A 19,060-nucleotide genomic window follows, 5' to 3' on the forward strand; every position below is an offset into this window, starting at 1 on the left:
AGTCCCACTTCAGGCGTCTTCTATGACATTCCAAAATGTAAGGTTACATTAGGGGTCATCTAGTTTGTGTCTATTTGATAATGCTTAAAATGCCTATTCATTTGTCGTTTTGGTTGATGAGTGGTTATTATACCACATTGCTTGCTTTCTTTCCTTAACTGTTCTTTGTTCTAAGAAGGGCCAAAAGTGTGGAATTGGGATTCCCAACAATTCATATCGAGTTCAATGTGTCTCACTCAGCATTCTAGTGTCCTCTCACCTTTGGTCAATCCTTACGCAGGGACGGACAAGCGTACGACCGGGCAGTTTGCATGCATTCAGTGTAGATCAGCAGCAGTGCTTTGACATTGCACAGTTGAATGGTGTGTGATATGAAGAGTGACCCGAGTGCGCGGAGGGTAAACGGAGTGACTCCCCGGTGGGGCAGCTTGTTCTCTTCAGCCCTCTTTCAGAGTTCAGACAAGTCCCATGACACTAGGAGATTAATGAAGCTGCTCTGGCACTGTGAGCCCTTCAGGACACACACAGTCAAACACACACACAGTCATGGTCTGCAGTAATGTATATGGACGTATGGACACTTTCTGAAAAAAATTGCTCTTAAAAGCCTATTTTTGTATGGATATCTTGTGGAAACATTGCTTTCCTGGATTATGTGACCAAAAAGCTATTTAAAGCTGATTTGAAAATTAGCTGTATTTCCACAAAAGATTCTCCTCCTTTAGGCAAAAAAAAGAAGCCAACCATATTTTCAGTTTTAAACTGGGCATCTAAACTACTACAGACGGTCGTTTGCTAACACTCAACCCCTATATCAAAGGCGGTTGGTTTTGTCCATTTCTGTTGCAGTATGGAGATGATATAAGCAAACTGCACCAAAGAGAGTGAGGAGGATGTCGCATTAACTCATGGACTAGTCTCCAACCTGCAGTCGAGCTGGCTGTCATACGCTAAGCAGCACTGCCACACTGTGGCGACTATTTGCTACTGCAGCTGGGAAGCATTTCACTTCAAAAGCATCTTCAAAGAGGACAAAAGCAAAATAAACCAAGAAAAAAGAAAAATTTGAAAGGCCTCCAGAGAATATGAAAGAAAAACATATTTAAAAAAGTAAGGTTGATAATAGTATTTACCGATATTATAGTTTAAATTAAAGGGTTCAAATCTACAAAAAATAATATAAAAATAGCTTAAACAACAAACTTTCGAGGATAGACATAAGCTCACGTTGGCGTTTTTGATTCTTGTGGCCTGAAACTTGACAGTAAAATTTGAAGACATTACATTTTTATACATTCATCCTCTAAAATGTTAGTTTTAAGTCAAAACTGATGTTTTTTCTGACATCATTATTGTCTAGTCTACGTTTTAAGTCAAGGCCTGGGGGCCAGATACGGCCCGTGAAGTAATTATAGATCATTTTATAATATTATTATTAGCAGCCCGATATTATCTTACTAATATATTGAAGCAACACTACGATCATGAAGGAGGAGAGATCAGCTAGAATGACTTCTAACATAACAGAATAACACAACCAAGGGCAAAACAGAGTAAAACAGCCAGACATCAAAACCCATTGCCAAAACCCACACCTAAACCCCGATCCACCCAGACAGGCAAAGGGAACCATATCCCACAATTCCTTGTGCTGCCAGACCTGAAATAAAGCCTAATGTGTCTGCGACCATCACCACAAAATTACCTACAAATCCCATCATACAGCCTTGCTGAATGCCAGTATTGCCAGAATAGGCAATTTCCAATATAATATATAATTTGAATTTGACACCTGGTCCATAACACCCCCCAAAAATGTATAAATATATTTGTTGCAATTGTCCCTTCTTTGTCTCATAACTGATATTTCAGTTAGCTTTTGTGTGTGTGTCATTTGTTTATCTCGTTTATTTAACCATGGACAAATAGTCCTTAACTTTGAGAACTAGCTCAATTGTTTTCTAAACATCTATGTCACACCTGTCGCTAACACTTTGATCAGGTGTCTTTTGATTGATCAAAGGCTTAAACCATCTGGCAACAAGTAGGTTGTTGGCAGAGACTTCTGATTTCATGGTGGAAGACTTATGCTTCTATGGCTATATTGACCAGGCAGTGGTTTCTAAAACGTACCCAAAGACTTCTTCATTTACCAAGCTTTTAGCGGGTGAGTATGGGCTTTTATATTGGCAAGGTTTTGATATTCTAAGTTTTGTTTGTTTTATTTTGTTTGATGCTATTTTTGACTTGTGATACAGTTTAGTTTTTTAACCCTCATGGTCTCTTATGGGGTCCAGATGACCCCACCCTTACATTGAGGTGTTAGCCCTTCCATGACAAAGGTGGACAAGACTTCATGTCTGTCATTGGACACCAGTAAAGATCGACATTCATTGAAAAAAAAGTTCAGCGCACTGTCTTGTGGGGTCTAGATGACCCCACTTTTAATGTAAACAAGCCTAGGAAAGTTAAACCTCCAGGTTTAAGCTTAGAATGGGGGTTAACCCTTTGACACTGGAGATTTTGCTGTCGACACCTAAATAACACACTTTCTTGACCTACTGTAACTCCTTGACTAATCACATCATTGAAATTAATCAACTGATTCTGAGGTGGAGGAAAGCAACATTTTATATCAGGTTTGCCTCGTTATTCAACACATGACTAATGTCAAGTGTTCAATTCCCCCCTTCAGAATGTGCTGGAATTAATTGCGAAAACATTTGAAGAGTTACGGTATGACAATCTTAAATAAAAAAGGATCTGGAGTTGGTGCTATCAAATTGAATCTTACAGTTGAAACATTTTTGAGAACTAGATTAAAGTCCTGGCCAAGTGACAAAAAAATCCTTTCTAAGTATCCATCTTGTTTCGCTCATCTGGGACTGGACTGCGGGGGGAATAGTCTAAGGCTTAGACTCTAAGCAAAGATGCCCAACCTTCCCTCTTCCCGGCCACTTCCTCCAGTTCCTTCCCAAAGTGTTCCAAGGCCAGCCAAGAGACGTAGTCTCTCCAGCATGTCCTGGGTTTTCCCCGGAGCCTTTGCCCAGTGGGACATGCCCGGAACACCTCCACAGAGATGGGTTCAGGAGGCATATGGACTAGATGCCCAAGCCCCCGCAACTGGCTCCTCTCCTCTCTGGAGGAGAAGCACCTCTACTCAGAGCTCTCTCCCATTGAACAAGTTTCTTTATCTCTAAGGTAGTGCTGAGTCACCCTACGGAGGAAGCTCATTTTGGTCACTTTATTTGGGACCACATTCTTTCAGAGAGTACTGGAACCAAGATCGACCAGTAAATTAAGAGCTTTCCTTTCTGGATCTACTCTCTCTTCGCAACTTTCAAAGTATTTTTGGAAAAATATATCTTTGGTCATATATTAGCCTCAGTTCATTCATTACAAAAAAAGTAGACATTTCAAGGCTGAAACTGCACCTTTTTGTGCAAAACCTAAAAGCGTGAAAATAAAGTATTTCCACTTCCAGATAATTAATGTCTAAGTGTAGAAATATTTTGGGGCTCAGTTTTCGTCATTTTGACCAACTTAATCTGCAAAGTGAATTTAAATAACAAACAAATAACCCTGACACGCTTCCTCTAGCAGCCTCACCTTTTAACAGCGACTGAAATTTATTGGACATAAATAAAGTCTCGTACATTTTACAGCTATAGGAGCCTACATAGTAAGCAAAACATAAGTCTACTCATAGTTCTTGTGCAGAACTACACCACAGGGTAGTTCAAGACAGTTTGTTGTGTAAATAGAGGCGGGGTAGGGCTGGCGGCTACAACCGGATAGCACTCCACGAAGAAAGATTAGGAGGAAAAGAAGAAGCCAACGTCGCTCAGGACAGAACCGCCTGGGAATTCCGGACTCCCACCAGGTTGTCGGCACTGACGGATCTCCTCATGAGAGATTTGCTCAAGTCCTTGTATTTGTCCTCGCACAGCCTGGATATGGCCTGGAAAAAAAAAAATAATGAGTGAAAGCACAAACTCGTGTATCCGGTTTCTGAGCCATGCAATATGAACCGGGAGATACTTGCTTCCAGTTTCTTGGCTCGCTTGTTGCTAAGCGGCTCCAGAGGGAAGCTGAGGTTGTTGTCGTCGGCCAGCGAGCGCAGGTCGAAGTAATACTTGGCGTACACGCTGGCGGGGACGTTGATATTGAACTGGAGCAACTCGAGGAAATGGCGCTCCATCTCATTCCTATGAGGCGAGATTTCAAAAATATAAATCTCAAATCTCACGGTAGAGGTGGGATCTGTGTGAAAACTGCTACTGACGAATAGAAACACTGACATGTCCTCCACGGTGATGTCTTTGAGGATCTGGCAGTAGTCGACGTTCCACACGGCCTGGTCGTCCCACACTTTGGATGCTAGCAGGACGGCTCCGAGGACGATGCGTTTCCAGTTGCAAGGACAAATGTCGATTTCGGCATAAGTCAGAAGCCTTTCCAGGTACACCTGGCAACGCAAATTTGAAACATAAACAGCGTGTTTTGACAGTTGAAACGCAAAAAGGAGGTGCTGTAAACTCACCAGAGTAACAATGGCGCACTCGGCAGTGAGTTGCGCGGAGCTGAACAGCGTTCTGATGAAGCGGTAGATGAGTTTGTGCTCCGGGTCGACCACCGAGTAATCGTCTGGGACCTTCTCCCTCTGTTGGGCAGAAGGACATCGTCAAGTGGTTTTACAGGCACAATGCCACAAATGCCGCGCCAAGGGGGTCAAACACTCACCGACAAGGGGTGCTTCTTTTCGTCGAAGATGTCAAGTGAGCGGTTTGAATCCCTGAGGAGCAATAAAGACAAAAAAGGGCATTGGGGTGTCCGTTCAGTTACCCAATGAGATCCTTAACCGCGGACGGGCACGTTCTAGAAAAATCTACAAACTCGTTCCTAAACTTTAGATTAAAACTGATTATTTTTTTCAAGTAAATCCTGTTTTCGGAAAGCTCCACCTACAAGTTATTTTTGAATGTTTACATTGCACTCAATGAAAAAAAAACAAGCAAAATAAAGTATACAAAAGTGATTAATATTTGTGTGAATGCTGAGTCAGCATTCATACAATTGTGATCCTGTTTCTCTTCATTAATATTATACTTTATACAATTTTTCATTATTCTGAGGTTTTTAAGGCTAATTTAGAGATAAGCTAGTATTTCAGTTATGTGCTAACTTTTGTGGCTATTTTAGTATCTACTGAGGTTTTTTGGTCTAATTATGGGCTAAGCTAGTATTTTAGCAACATCCAAGCTTTTTTGGCTAATTTGGCATCTACTGAGTTTTTTGGGGGCTAATTTTTGGTTAAGCTAGTATTTTAGACAATTTGGCATATACTGAGATTTTTATGGGCTAATTCTGATTTAAGATAGGATTTTAGCAATGTTCAAGCTTTTTTGACTAATTTGACATCTACTGAGGATTTTCAAGCTAATTGGGAATCATGCTAGTATTTTAGCAATGTGCTAGCATTTTTTTATTTATTTTTTGCTATTTTGGTACCTACTGAAGTTTTAGGCTAATTCTGAGTTCTTACCTTTTAAGCAATTTTTCAAAAAATCTTTAAATTCTTTGTGCACTTTCTGCATTTGATGCAACTTTAGCATCATGCAAATAGCTTTAATATTTTCAGAAAATCTCTTCCTTCTGCAAATGGTTGACAATGATTGCCTATACGATGCTATGTTTTTGTATAAAATACAAGAAAATTTGTTATTTATTATTAACAGAAATCATGAAATATTTGGAAAATGTCCTACCTGTTTTTAATGTGATAGTATATAGCCAATGAAACACTAGAATAGAAAAGAGAACATGGGTGATATTACCGCAAAATTTCAAGAAAAGTCTGTTTGCTCTTCAGTGCCAACAAGTTTGTCAAAGTCACTCACCATTTGATGGTGCTCTTGAGGTTGGGTTGACTGACCGTGCTGTCGTCGATGAATATCGTTGAGCAGGAGCTGTACTTCTTCGTCAGGGGCCCTGGGGAAGCCTGATTGCAAACAGACTGTTAAAAGCTTCCTGTTCCTCTTGACTATCCCAAAGTAGTCCGAAAGTGTTTACTGTACATGAGAACTAGACTGAGTGTGATATCACCCATAGAAAATCATTTGCTTCTGGTTACAACCAGTCAATTAGGCTTTTTTTTCTTACGATATGGATGTCGCCATGTTGGAACCAGACGACTTCAGTTAAAAAGTGATTGGTCTGAGTCAATGTTCCTATGGCAACCAGTCTTGTTGTAGGAAGTTCACACCCTTACCACTTGAAAGGTGGCCACACAAAATTTGTCAAATGTTTTGAAAGTTGGATGTAAGGGTCAGCAATTTTTTTATTGAGGCATCTGATTGGTTTGTTTATAACTTGAATAACTTGTCCTACAGTAAAAATGTTTGTAAAAAAATTTGAATTAGCAAGAACAAATGGGAAAAAAGGTAGCGGCGTAAGAATAGAATAGCTGTTTTTTTAGTAGAAGTCTTCTTAGGAATAGTTGGGTTTCCATTACACCTATGCAGAAAACTATCGAAATTCTAGATAGGTCAAAAAAAAAAAAATTCGCAAGTGCGCTGTTTACATTAAATCATAATTATGCAAATTAACAAAACTCAACTCACATGATAAGACATTTAAAAACATAGCAATGGATATAAACAATATTTTCATTAAATTTTTGCCATGGCACTAGCTCTCATCATCATCTATCAAAGGAGACGTCAGTGTCTTATCCGGGCCATGAAGTGACTTCGGATGAAATCGTACTTGGTGATAGGAGTTGTGGATCCAACAATTTCGCATGACACGTTCAACTTTTGATGAGCTGTGGGACCTCTTGTGGCGCCCGTAGTTTCTAGTTGTTGGTCATGTGACTTATTTAACTGTTGTCATTTGAGTTTTATGAAATACGTACATTTCAATATGCCTTAAAAAACACCTCCTCCAAGTGCAAATTTATTATCGCGAGTACAATTTCAGTCAATGGAAACACACCTACTGGGTACTTCCTATTTGGAACGCAAGGGGGGAGGGGTCACTCAGTCCAGGTCTCATATACAGTCATTGGTTCTTACGTGATTCATGTAGTTGCTTTTCCTCTTCTCGCGCACTAGAAAGGGAAGGGAAGTTGGTTAGGCACAGAGCGGACATGATAATTGAATAAATACACAAGCAACCACTGACCATCTGTCTGCGATTTGTTGAGGAAGAGGGTACTGGCTCTTGGGTGGTCTGATGGGTTTGCTTCTTGGGCCAGCTCTACAAAGAAGAATAAAGACATTTTCTCTTACCCATACTTAACCTTCAAGTCCAGATCCCTAAGATAATAGTGCTAGAACTGAGGTGGAAGCACTACGACTCGATTACATGACTATCAAAGGCCATAAGAGGCAAAGTGGATCCCCACGCACCATCAGGTAACTCTCTATCACTGATGTGCTGCAGGTAGGTCCCAGTGTCCTCGCTCACGTCCTCAGTGGTGGTGATCAGACACTCGTCGAGTTCTACCTGCCTCCTGTGGATCTTTGGGCTCTCTGCAGGAGAGAAGCAGCAGGACACGGAACCGCCCATTGCTGACTTGTCTACAGCCCTGTGGGACAACCAGAGGTGGTTCCCATACAACTACAGGGTGGAGGGTCTAAATCCTGCCTCAACCTATTTGGGGCAGATATTACTCAAACAAACATGTACATAAAATAAAGTTTTTTGGGACTAACTTGTATATATTTAGTTATATAAGGGGTATAATTAAGCTACTGGGAAGCTTTCGTGTACGTGCAGGACAGCTGAGACATTCAGGGCGTGTGCGCAGCATTGCACTGGCGCACTTTGACAAGGAATTTCACGCATGGATTTCCAGCTGTTCTCCAGTTTATAAGGTCAAATCTAACAGGGAAGAGTCAAGATCTCCACGGTCTTCCTCCATGGCTAGCTGGATGCCGCTAGCTTCTAGTGCTCAATCCGTTCCAGACTTGGGCTTCGGCGGCAGAGATATGTCCATTTCGGCCACCCTTCAGGGTTAAGGTGCGGCTCCAAAGTTGGCCAACAGGCTAAAAGACGGACTCAAAGGGCGAAGAATCCCACAAGAAACCGAGAAAATCCAAAAAGTAGTGGGATTGAGATTTATAACCAGCATTAGCTTTCATCTCGTCGCATTTACCGAGTCTGGGGATGTAAAAACGATGGGAGCCGCTAAGCTCCGCCGCAGCTTCCGGGTTGTACTTTCAAATTAAAAGCCTTACGCTTTTGGGTCAAAAAATGACTGGAAAAAAGAGATAACTTAGGCTTTCTTGTTAAGCTTAAATATGTAATAATATAGCTGGGTGTTTCTCTAATTATTTTAAGACCAAATAAATAGCACTTTAGAACTTTTAGGTTATTTATTTTTTATTTTTTTAATTTCTTCCTGTTTGAAATATGTAATTTAACCATTGATTGTATATAGGAACTGGAGTAAGTGGTCCCTCCAAATAGGAAGTCCCTGCTGGCTCTCAGAAATAAATAGTTAATACTTAGTCATTCTATTTTTGAGAATAACAATTATTGCCCGCGACCCCGAATGGGACAAAGCGGTCAGGAAAATGGATGGATGGATGGACAATTATTGCTTTGATACTTTCTCCTTAACATCTTGCTAGTACTTTTTTTCATTATATATTTAAGTTATTTAAGTCATAAAATGACCATTCAGGTGCCTCAGTAAAAGCATCTGAATGTTTGTTTGACAGATTCTCCCCAGCCATTTTCGGTGTGAACTTCCAATAAGCTAACTCATGACTGGCGACAGTAGTTGTCATAGGAATGGGACTCAGACCGACTCAGACCAATCACTGTTGACTGGCTCCAAATGGAACAGAGAGATGGTTACTAAATTGGATTCATTTTGCTGGACCCTGAAATGAGAAATATGGGTGACGTCACACATAATTAAACCATTAAATTTATAAATTTAAATTATTAATATTTTTATTATATCTTCATTCTGTTTCACACATTTATAAAACTATTAAAAGTGCATCAAAAAATATATAACTTAAAAAAATAAAGAATTGATATTTGTTGTGAGATTTAACCACAAAACAGCCTCAAAAGAGCTTTACTCATTTACCTCATGATTATTATTTTAACTGAATTTATTATGTTTGTTTATTACACTAGCGATAAAAAAATACAGTATAGCAATTGAAAGAAAAACTGTCAAACAGCTCTTTTTTCATGTTTTTATTTTGGCTGACAGGATGCCACCAAAAGCGGAAATACCACAGCTTCTTGTGGATCCGGGTAGCTGAAGGCCACGCCTCTACGCTATGGCCGTTCAGGGAAAGAAAAAAAAACCTTGACAGTTGTACTAAGATTTGATTGGTCGTCGTCATCAATGCTTTAACGTGATTGGCTAATATCTAGACTCGCTCCTCGCCGGGTGAGCCCTCTCTCTCGCAGGCACGCTGGTGTCTAAATGTTCACTGAGCGTCGTTTTTGTTTACCTACAACATGGCTCTTGTTCCGTACGAGGAAAACCCCCTCCCGGCGCTTTCCAAACTCCACAATTCAACTGCGCAGTTCCGCTTCGCCGACCGTGACTTGAGTCTTTCCCAGGACTGGAGGAAGCTCGGGGTTGCGGCAGTCGTGTGGGACGCGGTACGCTGGAATGCTTCGTCTTCTTTTGAAACCAATTCAGCACGAAAAACAGAATCCTAAATTGACGAATAATGCGGTTATATGAACATTTATACCAACTCTCAGAGAGGTTGAATTCATTGACTGTAAATAAGAGCTGGACTGATTGGCCCCTCCCCCCTCGTGCTCCAAACCGGAAGTACCTGCTGGCTGCAAGAAACCCAAATTCCATAGACTTTATTATTTCTTTCCAAATAACCACTCTTACTCTACCTTTTTTGTTTTTAGCATGTTCTTGCTAATTCTTTGTTAAAAATATATTTTGTTTGTAGTGTGAGCTATTCAAGTTATTAAACATCCAATCAGATGCCTCAATAAGAATGTTTGGCAAATTTGACAGATTTCGTGTATCACGCTTTCAAGTGGTAGAGGTGTGGCCTTCTAACAGGCTCACTCCTGATTGGTGAGAGTGGTTGCCATAGAAACATTGACTCAGACCAATCACTCTTTAAAGTCACACTCCAACTACATGTTTTTCTTTTGTAAAATCGTTCCCAGTAGACTTTTAATCATGACTCTGCAGTTTTTATCTAAAATCAAAAAGCCGTTGTCGTTTATTTTAAGACATATTTTATGTCTAGTGCCCGTGGCTCATTGGGTATACAATTCTGGCATACGTGGGCGGGACTGTTGGCTCGGAGCAACCCCGCCCCCTTCCCATTGGTGGGAGCTCTGTCAGTGCACTTACGTGCTAGTTCACAGCCCCAAGCTAGCATTAGTGATGCAAAAAATAACAGCGAGCCAAATAGGAGCTATCCAGCTAGACAAGGAAAATGAATGTGCGCAAAGGGGCGGAGTGGTAAGGGAGGCAATAGCGCGACCAGTGAGTTATTAGTCCCAGGTTTTTCTAGCATCCCATTTTCTGATCCTACGCGATTTGACTTAAGAAATACTCACGTTACGCAGTTTCAGTCGTTGATTTTTTTATATAGGTTGTCTATTATGAGAAAAATGCTACAAGAACATGTTAAAAACAAAAAAAATAGGGCTATGGACATTAACGCATAGAATTATTGTGTTAATATGTATTAACGCAAATTAATCGAAGAAACTGTCCTTCACTTTATCTCGGCGGTTAAGGCTTCCACGGCATGCGTTAAAAAATTTCTTCTGATATTATCCCACTTATCCTGATTTCATATAGTGATTATTCGCAGATAATAAGTGGTCGGCAAATACTGACACTAAAACAAAAATTAAAGTGATTCATCGCAAGTAATCTTTTCCAGGTTTCCGATTAATTCGCTAAATTTTTTTAATCGATTCCCAGCCATACAAAAAAGACCATTTTCGTTGGAGTGGGTCTGTAAGGGTTTGTTACACGGGCTATGTACATATTGCTTATTTTCCCTTTAAGTAATATTCGTAATTCAGAAGTGTTTAGCGATGTGCGCAGATATCCGTAAAGGATTTCGGCTGATGGGTCTACATGAATTCGGTTTTGAACTGTTTGAAATTTTTGGTCTTATGCAATTGTGTGTGATTTGTGTGTGTGATTCATATGCAAATTTGTGGCTTTCCAGTACTGTTCCTTGTATGTTTGCGTATGTCTAATGGACGTTTAACGATTGTACCATCGATGAATGACTTTTATATCGCGTATTTGTTGCATATATCATAAAAAATGCGTGATTGACGCACGAATCACAAATTAATTGCATAAAAATAGACAATAATGACGCACAGTCGACTTTGCTTCCAGCTTTACAATATTGGTAAACACATTCATAGAAAATGTAGAACAGGTCCTGATGAGGTATTCTAAAGACTAGTTCCTAAAGAACTTAAGAAACATACACAATATCATAAGTAATCTATCTAGTCACATATTTGTTTGAATTTCTGAGAAAGTAAGGGCTACTTGGAAGGTTATAACTGAGGTGTAGTATTTGTAGGGAGGAGTAAAACATTCCAATCCATGGTGGTGATAAAACACCATGACGTTGTCCATCGCCAAAAAACAAGACAACAGAAACCTGCGATAAAACGATTGTTTTTGTCTGCAGGCAGTTGTCATGTGCATGTATCTGGAACTCGGAAAAGTGGAGCTGAAGGGGAAGCGGGTCATTGAGTTGGGGGCTGGTACTGGACTGGTGGGCATCGTTACTGCTCTGCTGGGTATGGGTTCACATTTTTGGTAATTATTCATAAAAAAATATCAAATGCATTTTTAAAGGTTCTTATTACCTTCAGGTGCTCAGGTGACCATTACTGACAGAGCGCCCGCCCTGGACTTCCTGTCAGCCAACGTAAAGGCTAACCTACCACCGGATTCTCAGGACTCAGCAGTGGTTTCAGAGCTCACCTGGGGTGAGGGACTCGAACATTACCCAGCCGGGGGCTTCGACCTGATACTGGGAGCAGATATCGTCTACCTGGAGGACACTTTTGCGTCACTACTGCGAACTCTGTTACACTTGTGTCATGACTCAACGGTTGTGTTGCTGTCCTGTAAGATCCGCTACGAGCGAGACACGCGTTTTCTACGTATGCTCGAGGAGGTCTTTGTGGTTGAGGAGGTTCATTTCAATCAAGAAAGAGACATCCACGTTTACAAAGCCTCCAAACGGCAACTCAAGGGCGAATTATGACCCTTATATTCTTATGTTGAAACAAGTTTTTTTTATTAAATGCAACCCTCATACAAACCAAGAAAGCCTCATTGTTGAAACACTGAATTAATTTGATTTCATGACTGAATTCCAAATAATTTGTTTTTTTTTTACTCTAAAACTAAATCTGTGAAGAGTATTTTTTGCATAAATACTTTTGTAAGCCAAAAGCAGTGTCATACAAAGTAAACTAGCATAAAAAAGTACTAAAATGTCTTTAAAGGAAAAGCAATACATGGAATAAGTGAACATATGTTGCCTTTTCTAAGTAAAATTCAATGTTCAATGTAGGCTTTCTAGATCATACTATCTTGGATTTGGTGAAAATAGATGTTAGATTCTCAAAATAAAATACTTTATTGCATTTTTGAAAGATTATTAGAGAAGAAATCAAAAGTGAGTTCCCTGAATGTTATGCTACGCTTCCACCAGACTCTGAGACATGCGTTCAAGCGACCACTTTCAATGAATAGTCTATGTGTATGTCTACATTTCTTCACTACTTACTACATAGTGAGTTCGCCATTTTGTTGTGCTGTTCGACGCTGAATTTCCCCCCAATCCCTAACTACTAAAAATCAAAATAGTGCTGGACTATATAGTGCCCTGGATTTTAAAAGTAATTTGGACACCATGCTCACTACTTTTCTTTCGTTTTTCTAAACACCGGATATGACGTCATCAATTTCACGAAGTGAAAATCGAATAAATACGAGCATTTCACCTCTATTTATGAATCCACTGTGTGTGGACGGTTTATTCAAATATCCAATTTAAACAAGTTTTTTTGGTGGACCGCAATGCATTATGGTCTATATCCGCTAATCTAGTGACCATCGATGTATGTTAGTTTTTCGCAAAGACTTCTGAGAAATTTCCAGTGCACATGATTTGGAATTAGTAGATTTGGATAGCACTAGAAAATGGCAAACGCTGGAGATAGTGATCACTATCCGGTGCCCTAGAAATTTCCCAGAAGTCTTTGCAAAAAACAGTGGACATCGCTGCTCACTACATTGGCAAATATAGACCTCCACGATTGTAGTGCTGCCTCAACATGTTAGCAAGATAACATTTAGACATTAATAATAATAATAGTATAACCTGGAGGGCCAGATATTATGACTTTGACACGTGGTGTATCAGAATAGAGCTGTGAAAGAAAAAGCCCGGACCATGATTCACAAGATTTGCACTGCTACGACATTTCGCGCAGTCTTTTTTGATTGTAGTATTAGGTAGCCACGTTCCAGCGTGAACACCAGATGCTTAAAACCGTATTCAAAGACCTATGTTTAATCCAATGTGTACATAGCAGATTTCTACAGTTCGTAGAATTACGTAGGTTAGAATTAATTATTCAGCTGTTAATGCATAAAATGTTTCATTATCTTAACCTATTGGCACTGGTACTTTAAATTATTTTGATGTAAACATCCAAAGGTAATAGCCCCTTTGATCTGCCCCAAATCAAAGGTCACATGACCACACGTTCTTTTTTTTCTCCCTTTTAAGAACCAGATGAGACTAAATTACCAGAAACACATTTAATAACAGCTGCCAAAAATGTCATGTCTGTATAGCTCTAGCACAATGCACTGTAGTATGCAACTCGGTATTGACATTTAGAAATTTTTGTTAAAAAATAACAAGAAGCAACATAAAAAAGCATACTATTTCATATCTATACATAATACCTAAGAGTATAATATGGCATTCCTTTCTTATAATTTTTTTGTTGCCAATTTGGTCAAACTTTACAATCCTTTAGTAAAAATTCGCAGAAGTCCGATCGATTCAGAGCCTGTTTGTGCAGAAATGTTGGGAGGATTGTAAATGCAAAGAAAGTGCCCATGCCGCTTTTTTTTTGTTTTGTTTTTTTTGTCCAACAAATGCAATTTAGAGGCAGATTTTGCAAAATATAGATCAGTATTCTCTCAAATATAGACTTTAGAATATAGCAACATACGGTTACAGCTCTCAGAAATGCACATCTTTTTTTTTGTTTTTGGCTGCTTGTTAAGGCTCATTAGTTCGCGAAGAATCAAAACGATGAAGGAAAGTCGCTTAAAAAAAAAAAAAAAAAAGATTAAAAATCCACGATATAAAAAGAAACCACTGCAGGCTGTTTACATGTGTTTCCTGGAGGGTCTTCCTGTAACATCTCATCACTTAAGAGTACAAGTCACTGATTAGCATCTTTAAAATACGCTTCATGTCTTTTCTGTTTGTTCGTGCCAAAACATAAATGTTTAAAACAAAAAAAAAAACAAAAAACAAGGAAGCATAGGATGAAATATTTTACCAAAATACAGGTGAAAGATAAAACAGCCAACCAACAGTTGAAAGCTTAACGAATGTTAATGCGTGAATCCGGAGGAAGATGGGTAATCGTAGCGCGAGTGAAAGCGGCACGCTTCCCTTCTCTTGGATCGCTCGCCGTCTGGTTCATTCCTGGTGAGTTTCTTAGCAGTTTTTAAAAAGAAAGTAGTAGAAAAAGGAGGAGTGGCGTCCAGATGTGCTGAGTCACTGTTCGTGCCTGGAGGGGGAGGGGTCTCGTTCGAGCCCCACCCGCCCATCCCCCTCCAGCGGGGGCTTTCACTCGGATTTGTGGCAGTACAAGTCTTTGAGGGCTTTCAGTTCCTCGATGAGGGTTTTGTTTTGGTTCTCTAACACGGCCACGCGGTTCTCCAGACACTTCACGTACTCCTTCTTCTTCCGGCGGCACTCTCTGGCGGCCTCCCTGCGGTGGGAAAAAACGCAAAATCGTCAAAATCTCCACTGATTTTCAGACTTGGAAAACGCGTTTCAGTCACGTACCTGTTCTTCATCAGCCGCACCTCCCGTTTGCGTGTCACCTCCTCCGCGCCTCCTGCCGACCCCAGGGCTGGCGAGGTTGCCATGACGACCCCAGGAGTGATGGCGCTGGTCGAAGTGGTGCGGATTTGATAAGCTTGAACGTCACCGGATGCAGCTAATGAGGAAAAGCGAAATTTAACGGAAAATCGTAACTTTTGTAGAGTTGAAACGGTTAAATAAAGACATTTAATGCTAAGCAAATATCAGGAAGTGTTTCCGGGCGTTAAGGGAACCTTTAGGAGCCGAGGGGTACGTGGTTGCAGGCAAGATGGCGTCCAAACGCAACATTAAACTCATCATTAGCCGAAAGAAGCGGAAATGCCCAAACTGTAGCTGGAAGCAATTTTTTTTTTCTATACTAGTAGATTCCAAACCGTAACCTGAATCTGGTGTTTTTCTAGGGGAAGAGTATGAACTTAGTTCAAACTTTGATTGAGAACTTCCAGCTAGTGATGCTCTGGCACCATCTTGGGGCCAAATTATTGTCTGCAGCAGGACAAAAACTTGAGTTTAAAGTGACTGTATTTTGGATTAAATCGCTATATTTTCGACACTATACACAGCAAAAAAATATTTGTAATTTTTGAAGCATAACTAGTATATTCACGAAAGATAAAAATAAAAGTTTAAATAATGGGGAATTTCCTTATTTTCTCAATTTTTAGGTATTCGTGTTGTATAAACTACTTAAGTATTGATCTAAATAGTTATCCACCATATGTTACAGTATCGCAGTCTAATAATTTAATTTAACTAAAAATTTAACAGTGGTTAAGTGTAAAACTTGTATATTTTTCTACTGTAAATTATTCAATGCCAAAAAACAAAAAAATTGAAAAATATTGAGATGCATTTAGCTGTCAAAACTATAAACAATACTTTCATCTCTGTGGTTAAAACACAGCGACTAATTAGAAAATTTACCTATAAATACATTTCATTTTACAGTAATAATAAGAATATTACTTTGGAAGAACTGCAAAAATAGCTTTTTAATTGTAAGATTGTTAAAAGTAACACCTTATTGTTTAAAGTTAAATTCTGGAAACCACAGCGGTCAGTTTTTTACCGTAACATTTACATTTTTTCTTTACGGTGTAGGGCTCACACTATTAATGAATGGTCTACTTTCAAACTTGTGTTGTACATAAGGCTCATAAAAACTCAGGGATAACCCTTAAACTAGTTTGTAACATGCTACATGTTAGTCAAGATAAAAACGTTAGCGTATATGACTCCCAACAAAAGACAGAGACCGCTAAACATTCAAAAAGCTTGACTGATTTTGCGTAGTCCGCTTGAAGTGGTAGGGGTGTGGCCTTTCAACGAGATCATTCCTGATTGGCGAGAGAGGTTGCCATAGAAACGTGACTTAGACCAATCACTACTTAAAGAAGCTTTCTTGTTCCAACGTGGCGGTGTCTGCATTACGAAAGAATTGGCTGTCCTAATTCCCTCCCTAACTACTAAAAACTATACAGGAAAGGACTATCTGGTGCCCTGAATTTTTAAAACAATTCTCACTACGTTTTTTTTTTTTTTTTTTTAAAAGCATGTATGACGTCACCGATTTCATTAACGGAAAATTTAATCAATACAAACATTTTACGACATCTATTATGACTCCACTGTGTTCTGATGATGAAACCGTTGATGGTTTATTAAAAAAAAAAATGTAACCACTTTTTGGGCAAAAAAATGTTCCAGCACAAAGCATTGTGGTCTATTTTCGCTAGTTTTTCGCAAAGACTTCTGGGAAATTTCTGGGGCACTCAATTTTGTAATTGTAGATTCGAACAACACTAGAAAATGGTGAATGCACGATACAGTGAGTAATAAAGGATTTCATACACAGCCTACAATTAGAAAAAATCCAGGGCCCTAGAAATTTCCCAGAATTCTCAGCAAAAAACTATGCATTGATGCTCACTAGATTTGGGAATGTGGACCACAATGCATTGCTTTTGAACAAAACTTTTTTTTCAACTGAACAGAGCTGATTCATAATAATAATTGTAAAATACTTGTATTGATTAGGTTTTCACTGTAAAATTGGTGGATCATATTCACCGTTTAAAGAAAAAAAAAAAAATTATGAGCATTGTGTCCAAATTTCTTTTAAAATTCAGGGCACTAGATAGTCCTGGAGTATAACGTTTTTCAGTTGTTAGGGATTTTGGACGATTAAAGCAGAAAGTAAGCCTTTTTCTATGGGTGACGTCACACTCCTCCAAAGTAAATGGTCAAATTTAGGGGCGGGGATAAGCGACTCAAACCCCTCCCTCCTCACCTTGTACGACCACCTGATTGCTGGGCACGAGGATCTGCTGCCCGTCGCTGGTCTGCGCGTACTGCAGGATGGTCGTGCCCGGCTGACCTGCAGCCGAGCTGGCCATGGTCAGAGTCTGCAGGCCCTGCACCCCGTCTGTGCCGTTATTGGCCAGCTGGATGGCCCCTCCCTGAGTGATGGCGACTGGACAAAGGAAACAGCACGTATAAAGATTTCCGCCTTTGATGTGTAATTGATCTCTATCGGGGGAGGGGCTCCTTACTGTACTGGCCACTGCTGGTCTGATAAATGGGGGTCGGCATGGTGACCGTGGTGATGGCTGGACCTGAGTCGTCTTCTGATTTCTCCTCTTCGATTCGAGGGACCGCCGGTGCGTCGGATGATAAGTCGTTCAGAATTTTTCTAAAAAAAAATTGTCAAAATAAGGGCTTCAGATGTCTTGAATTTTGTCTTTCAGGTGCTCCTCCCTTGAAGATCCCCACAGTCAATCACCCATCTCCAAATTTCTCTATCAATTGCATATAAATTGCACACACCAGCCATCTTAATACTCTTCAAAATAAAAGTCTTGCTAAGGTATTATTTTGAAAATCCCTATAATTTCAGGGACTGACCTGTAAGATGGCCGCCTGGACAGAATCTCCCTTCTCTTTTGAGAGTCTGTGACGCTGTCGACCGACTCTTGAGAGTCTTCGCTTTCGGCAACTGTTGAAATCTGAAAACCAAGATAAAAAAATAAACAAAAATGTTTCCAGTTTAACCAAGAAAATCAGCTCCCTGACGGCTTCCTTAGTCCTCACCTGAACCGTTTGGACTTGTGGTGACTGAATGACCGAAGGCTGAGCTGCTTGGATCACCCCGTGCACCTGCACCGTTTGACCGTTAGGTAGCTGGACCAGAGTGACCGTGGGACTGTTGGATGACACCTGACCTGCTGTTATAGACGCCTGCATCCAAGATACCAAACGTATCTCATCTACAAGGTGTTTCACCTCTCAAAACGTGAAAAAATAGAATCATAATTTAAATTTTGAGACAGATTTTGCTCCATATTCGATTAAGTATCACCTCAAAAACACTTGCAAATATCGTTTTTACATGCATGACTCAAGAAAATGTTCTAAAAATTGTTTTTGTTCAAATGCTAACAGCAGTTGCTCAAATGCTAAAGCTAAGCACCAAAACAATAAAAAAAACAACTTTATTTATAGAAGTCAATTCACCTGCGCCAGGGTAATCTGCTGGGCCTCGGGCTCCGTTTCACCGCTTTGCTGCGTCTCTGTTCCCGCTTCCATGGTCATTGATAATCTGCAACCACAGGAAAATTCAAAAAGCGTTCCCAGTGGGCTCCATTTTTAGCCAAAACCCAAAAACCTGACGTTTTCTAGGACATAATTTCAGCAAAGTGACAGTAGGTCACTAGAGATTTGCCTTCGTGTTGTGGGCGGGACTATTTGCGCAGATTAAAGCCACTCCCTTCCCCATCAACAATCTGTTTATGCTAGAGGTGCCAAACTCAATCGCACAAGAGGCCAAAACCCTAAACACACCTTAGGTCGAATAGGATAAACATTTATTGAACACTTTAAAACAATTTTTTAAAACTTTAAAAACGTAACTT

General features: G+C 39.9%; 3 protein-coding genes across 5 annotated transcripts; 1 reads left to right on the top strand and 2 right to left on the bottom strand.

The window, feature by feature from the left end:
• Positions 1-3,591: 3,591 nt before the first annotated feature.
• Positions 3,592-8,155, bottom strand: LOC112156714 (cyclin-Y-like protein 1). Of its 2 annotated transcripts, XM_024289007.2 has the most exons (10): positions 7,413-8,155; positions 7,186-7,260; positions 7,077-7,111; positions 5,901-6,001; positions 5,769-5,804; positions 4,744-4,795; positions 4,544-4,663; positions 4,302-4,468; positions 4,046-4,208; positions 3,592-3,961 (listed from the first exon to the last, which is right to left on the bottom strand). In XM_024289007.2, exons 1-10 carry the CDS (start codon positions 7,570-7,572, stop codon positions 3,845-3,847), a joined length of 1,026 nt encoding a protein of 341 aa, XP_024144775.1. In that variant the 5' UTR covers positions 7,573-8,155; the 3' UTR covers positions 3,592-3,844. The 2 variants fall into 2 exon arrangements, with proteins under 2 accessions (XP_024144775.1, XP_036071817.1); XM_036215924.1 differs by lacking the exon at positions 5,769-5,804.
• A 1,127-nt stretch (positions 8,156-9,282) lies between these two features.
• mettl21a (methyltransferase like 21A) lies at positions 9,283-12,330 on the top strand. The gene is made up of 3 exons (XM_024289008.2): positions 9,283-9,639; positions 11,685-11,796; positions 11,872-12,330. The coding sequence occupies exons 1-3, from the start codon at positions 9,493-9,495 to the stop codon at positions 12,267-12,269; spliced, it is 657 nt and encodes a 218-aa protein (XP_024144776.1). The 5' UTR covers positions 9,283-9,492; the 3' UTR covers positions 12,270-12,330.
• Positions 12,331-13,822: 1,492 nt separating this feature from the next.
• On the bottom strand, positions 13,823-18,827 carry LOC112156702 (cyclic AMP-responsive element-binding protein 1). 2 transcript variants are annotated; one of them, XM_024288988.2, is made up of 7 exons: positions 18,663-18,827; positions 18,240-18,386; positions 18,054-18,154; positions 17,702-17,841; positions 17,440-17,622; positions 15,111-15,264; positions 13,823-15,033 (listed from the first exon to the last, which is right to left on the bottom strand). In XM_024288988.2, the coding sequence occupies exons 1-7, from the start codon at positions 18,738-18,740 to the stop codon at positions 14,889-14,891; spliced, it is 948 nt and encodes a 315-aa protein (XP_024144756.1). In that variant the 5' UTR covers positions 18,741-18,827; the 3' UTR covers positions 13,823-14,888. The 2 variants fall into 2 exon arrangements, with proteins under 2 accessions (XP_024144756.1, XP_024144757.1); XM_024288989.2 differs by having other exon boundaries at positions 18,240-18,365; positions 18,663-18,826.
• Positions 18,828-19,060: the final 233 nt, after the last annotated feature.

Source organism: Oryzias melastigma, linkage group LG2 (genome assembly GCF_002922805.2).
Source record: "Oryzias melastigma strain HK-1 linkage group LG2, ASM292280v2, whole genome shotgun sequence".
NCBI classification, from domain to species: domain Eukaryota; kingdom Metazoa; phylum Chordata; class Actinopteri; order Beloniformes; family Adrianichthyidae; genus Oryzias; species Oryzias melastigma.

Bases quoted from the DNA above. Each gene is read 5' to 3' on its own strand.
- LOC112156714 (XM_024289007.2), bottom strand. From the start codon at position 7,572: ATGGGCGGTTCCGTGTCCTGCTGCTTCTCTCCTGCAGAGAGCCCAAAG. The intron at 7,261-7,412 runs GTGCGTGGGGAT...TCTTCTTTGTAG, and splicing joins TGATAGAGAGTTACCTGATG to AGCTGGCCCAAGAAGCAAAC. The intron at 4,796-5,768 runs GTAGGACATTTT...ATTGCTCCTCAG, and splicing joins TACTATCACATTAAAAACAG to GGATTCAAACCGCTCACTTG.
- mettl21a (XM_024289008.2), top strand. From the start codon at position 9,493: ATGGCTCTTGTTCCGTACGAGGAAAACCCCCTCCCGGCGCTTTCCAAA. The intron at 9,640-11,684 runs GTACGCTGGAAT...TTTTGTCTGCAG, and splicing joins CGGCAGTCGTGTGGGACGCG to GCAGTTGTCATGTGCATGTA. The intron at 11,797-11,871 runs GTATGGGTTCAC...TATTACCTTCAG, and splicing joins CATCGTTACTGCTCTGCTGG to GTGCTCAGGTGACCATTACT.
- LOC112156702 (XM_024288988.2), bottom strand. From the start codon at position 18,740: ATGACCATGGAAGCGGGAACAGAGACGCAGCAAAGCGGTGAAACGGAG. The intron at 18,155-18,239 runs GTGAGGACTAAG...CTTGGTTTTCAG, and splicing joins CACAAGTCCAAACGGTTCAG to ATTTCAACAGTTGCCGAAAG. The intron at 15,034-15,110 runs GTACGTGACTGA...TTCCCACCGCAG, and splicing joins GTGCGGCTGATGAAGAACAG to GGAGGCCGCCAGAGAGTGCC.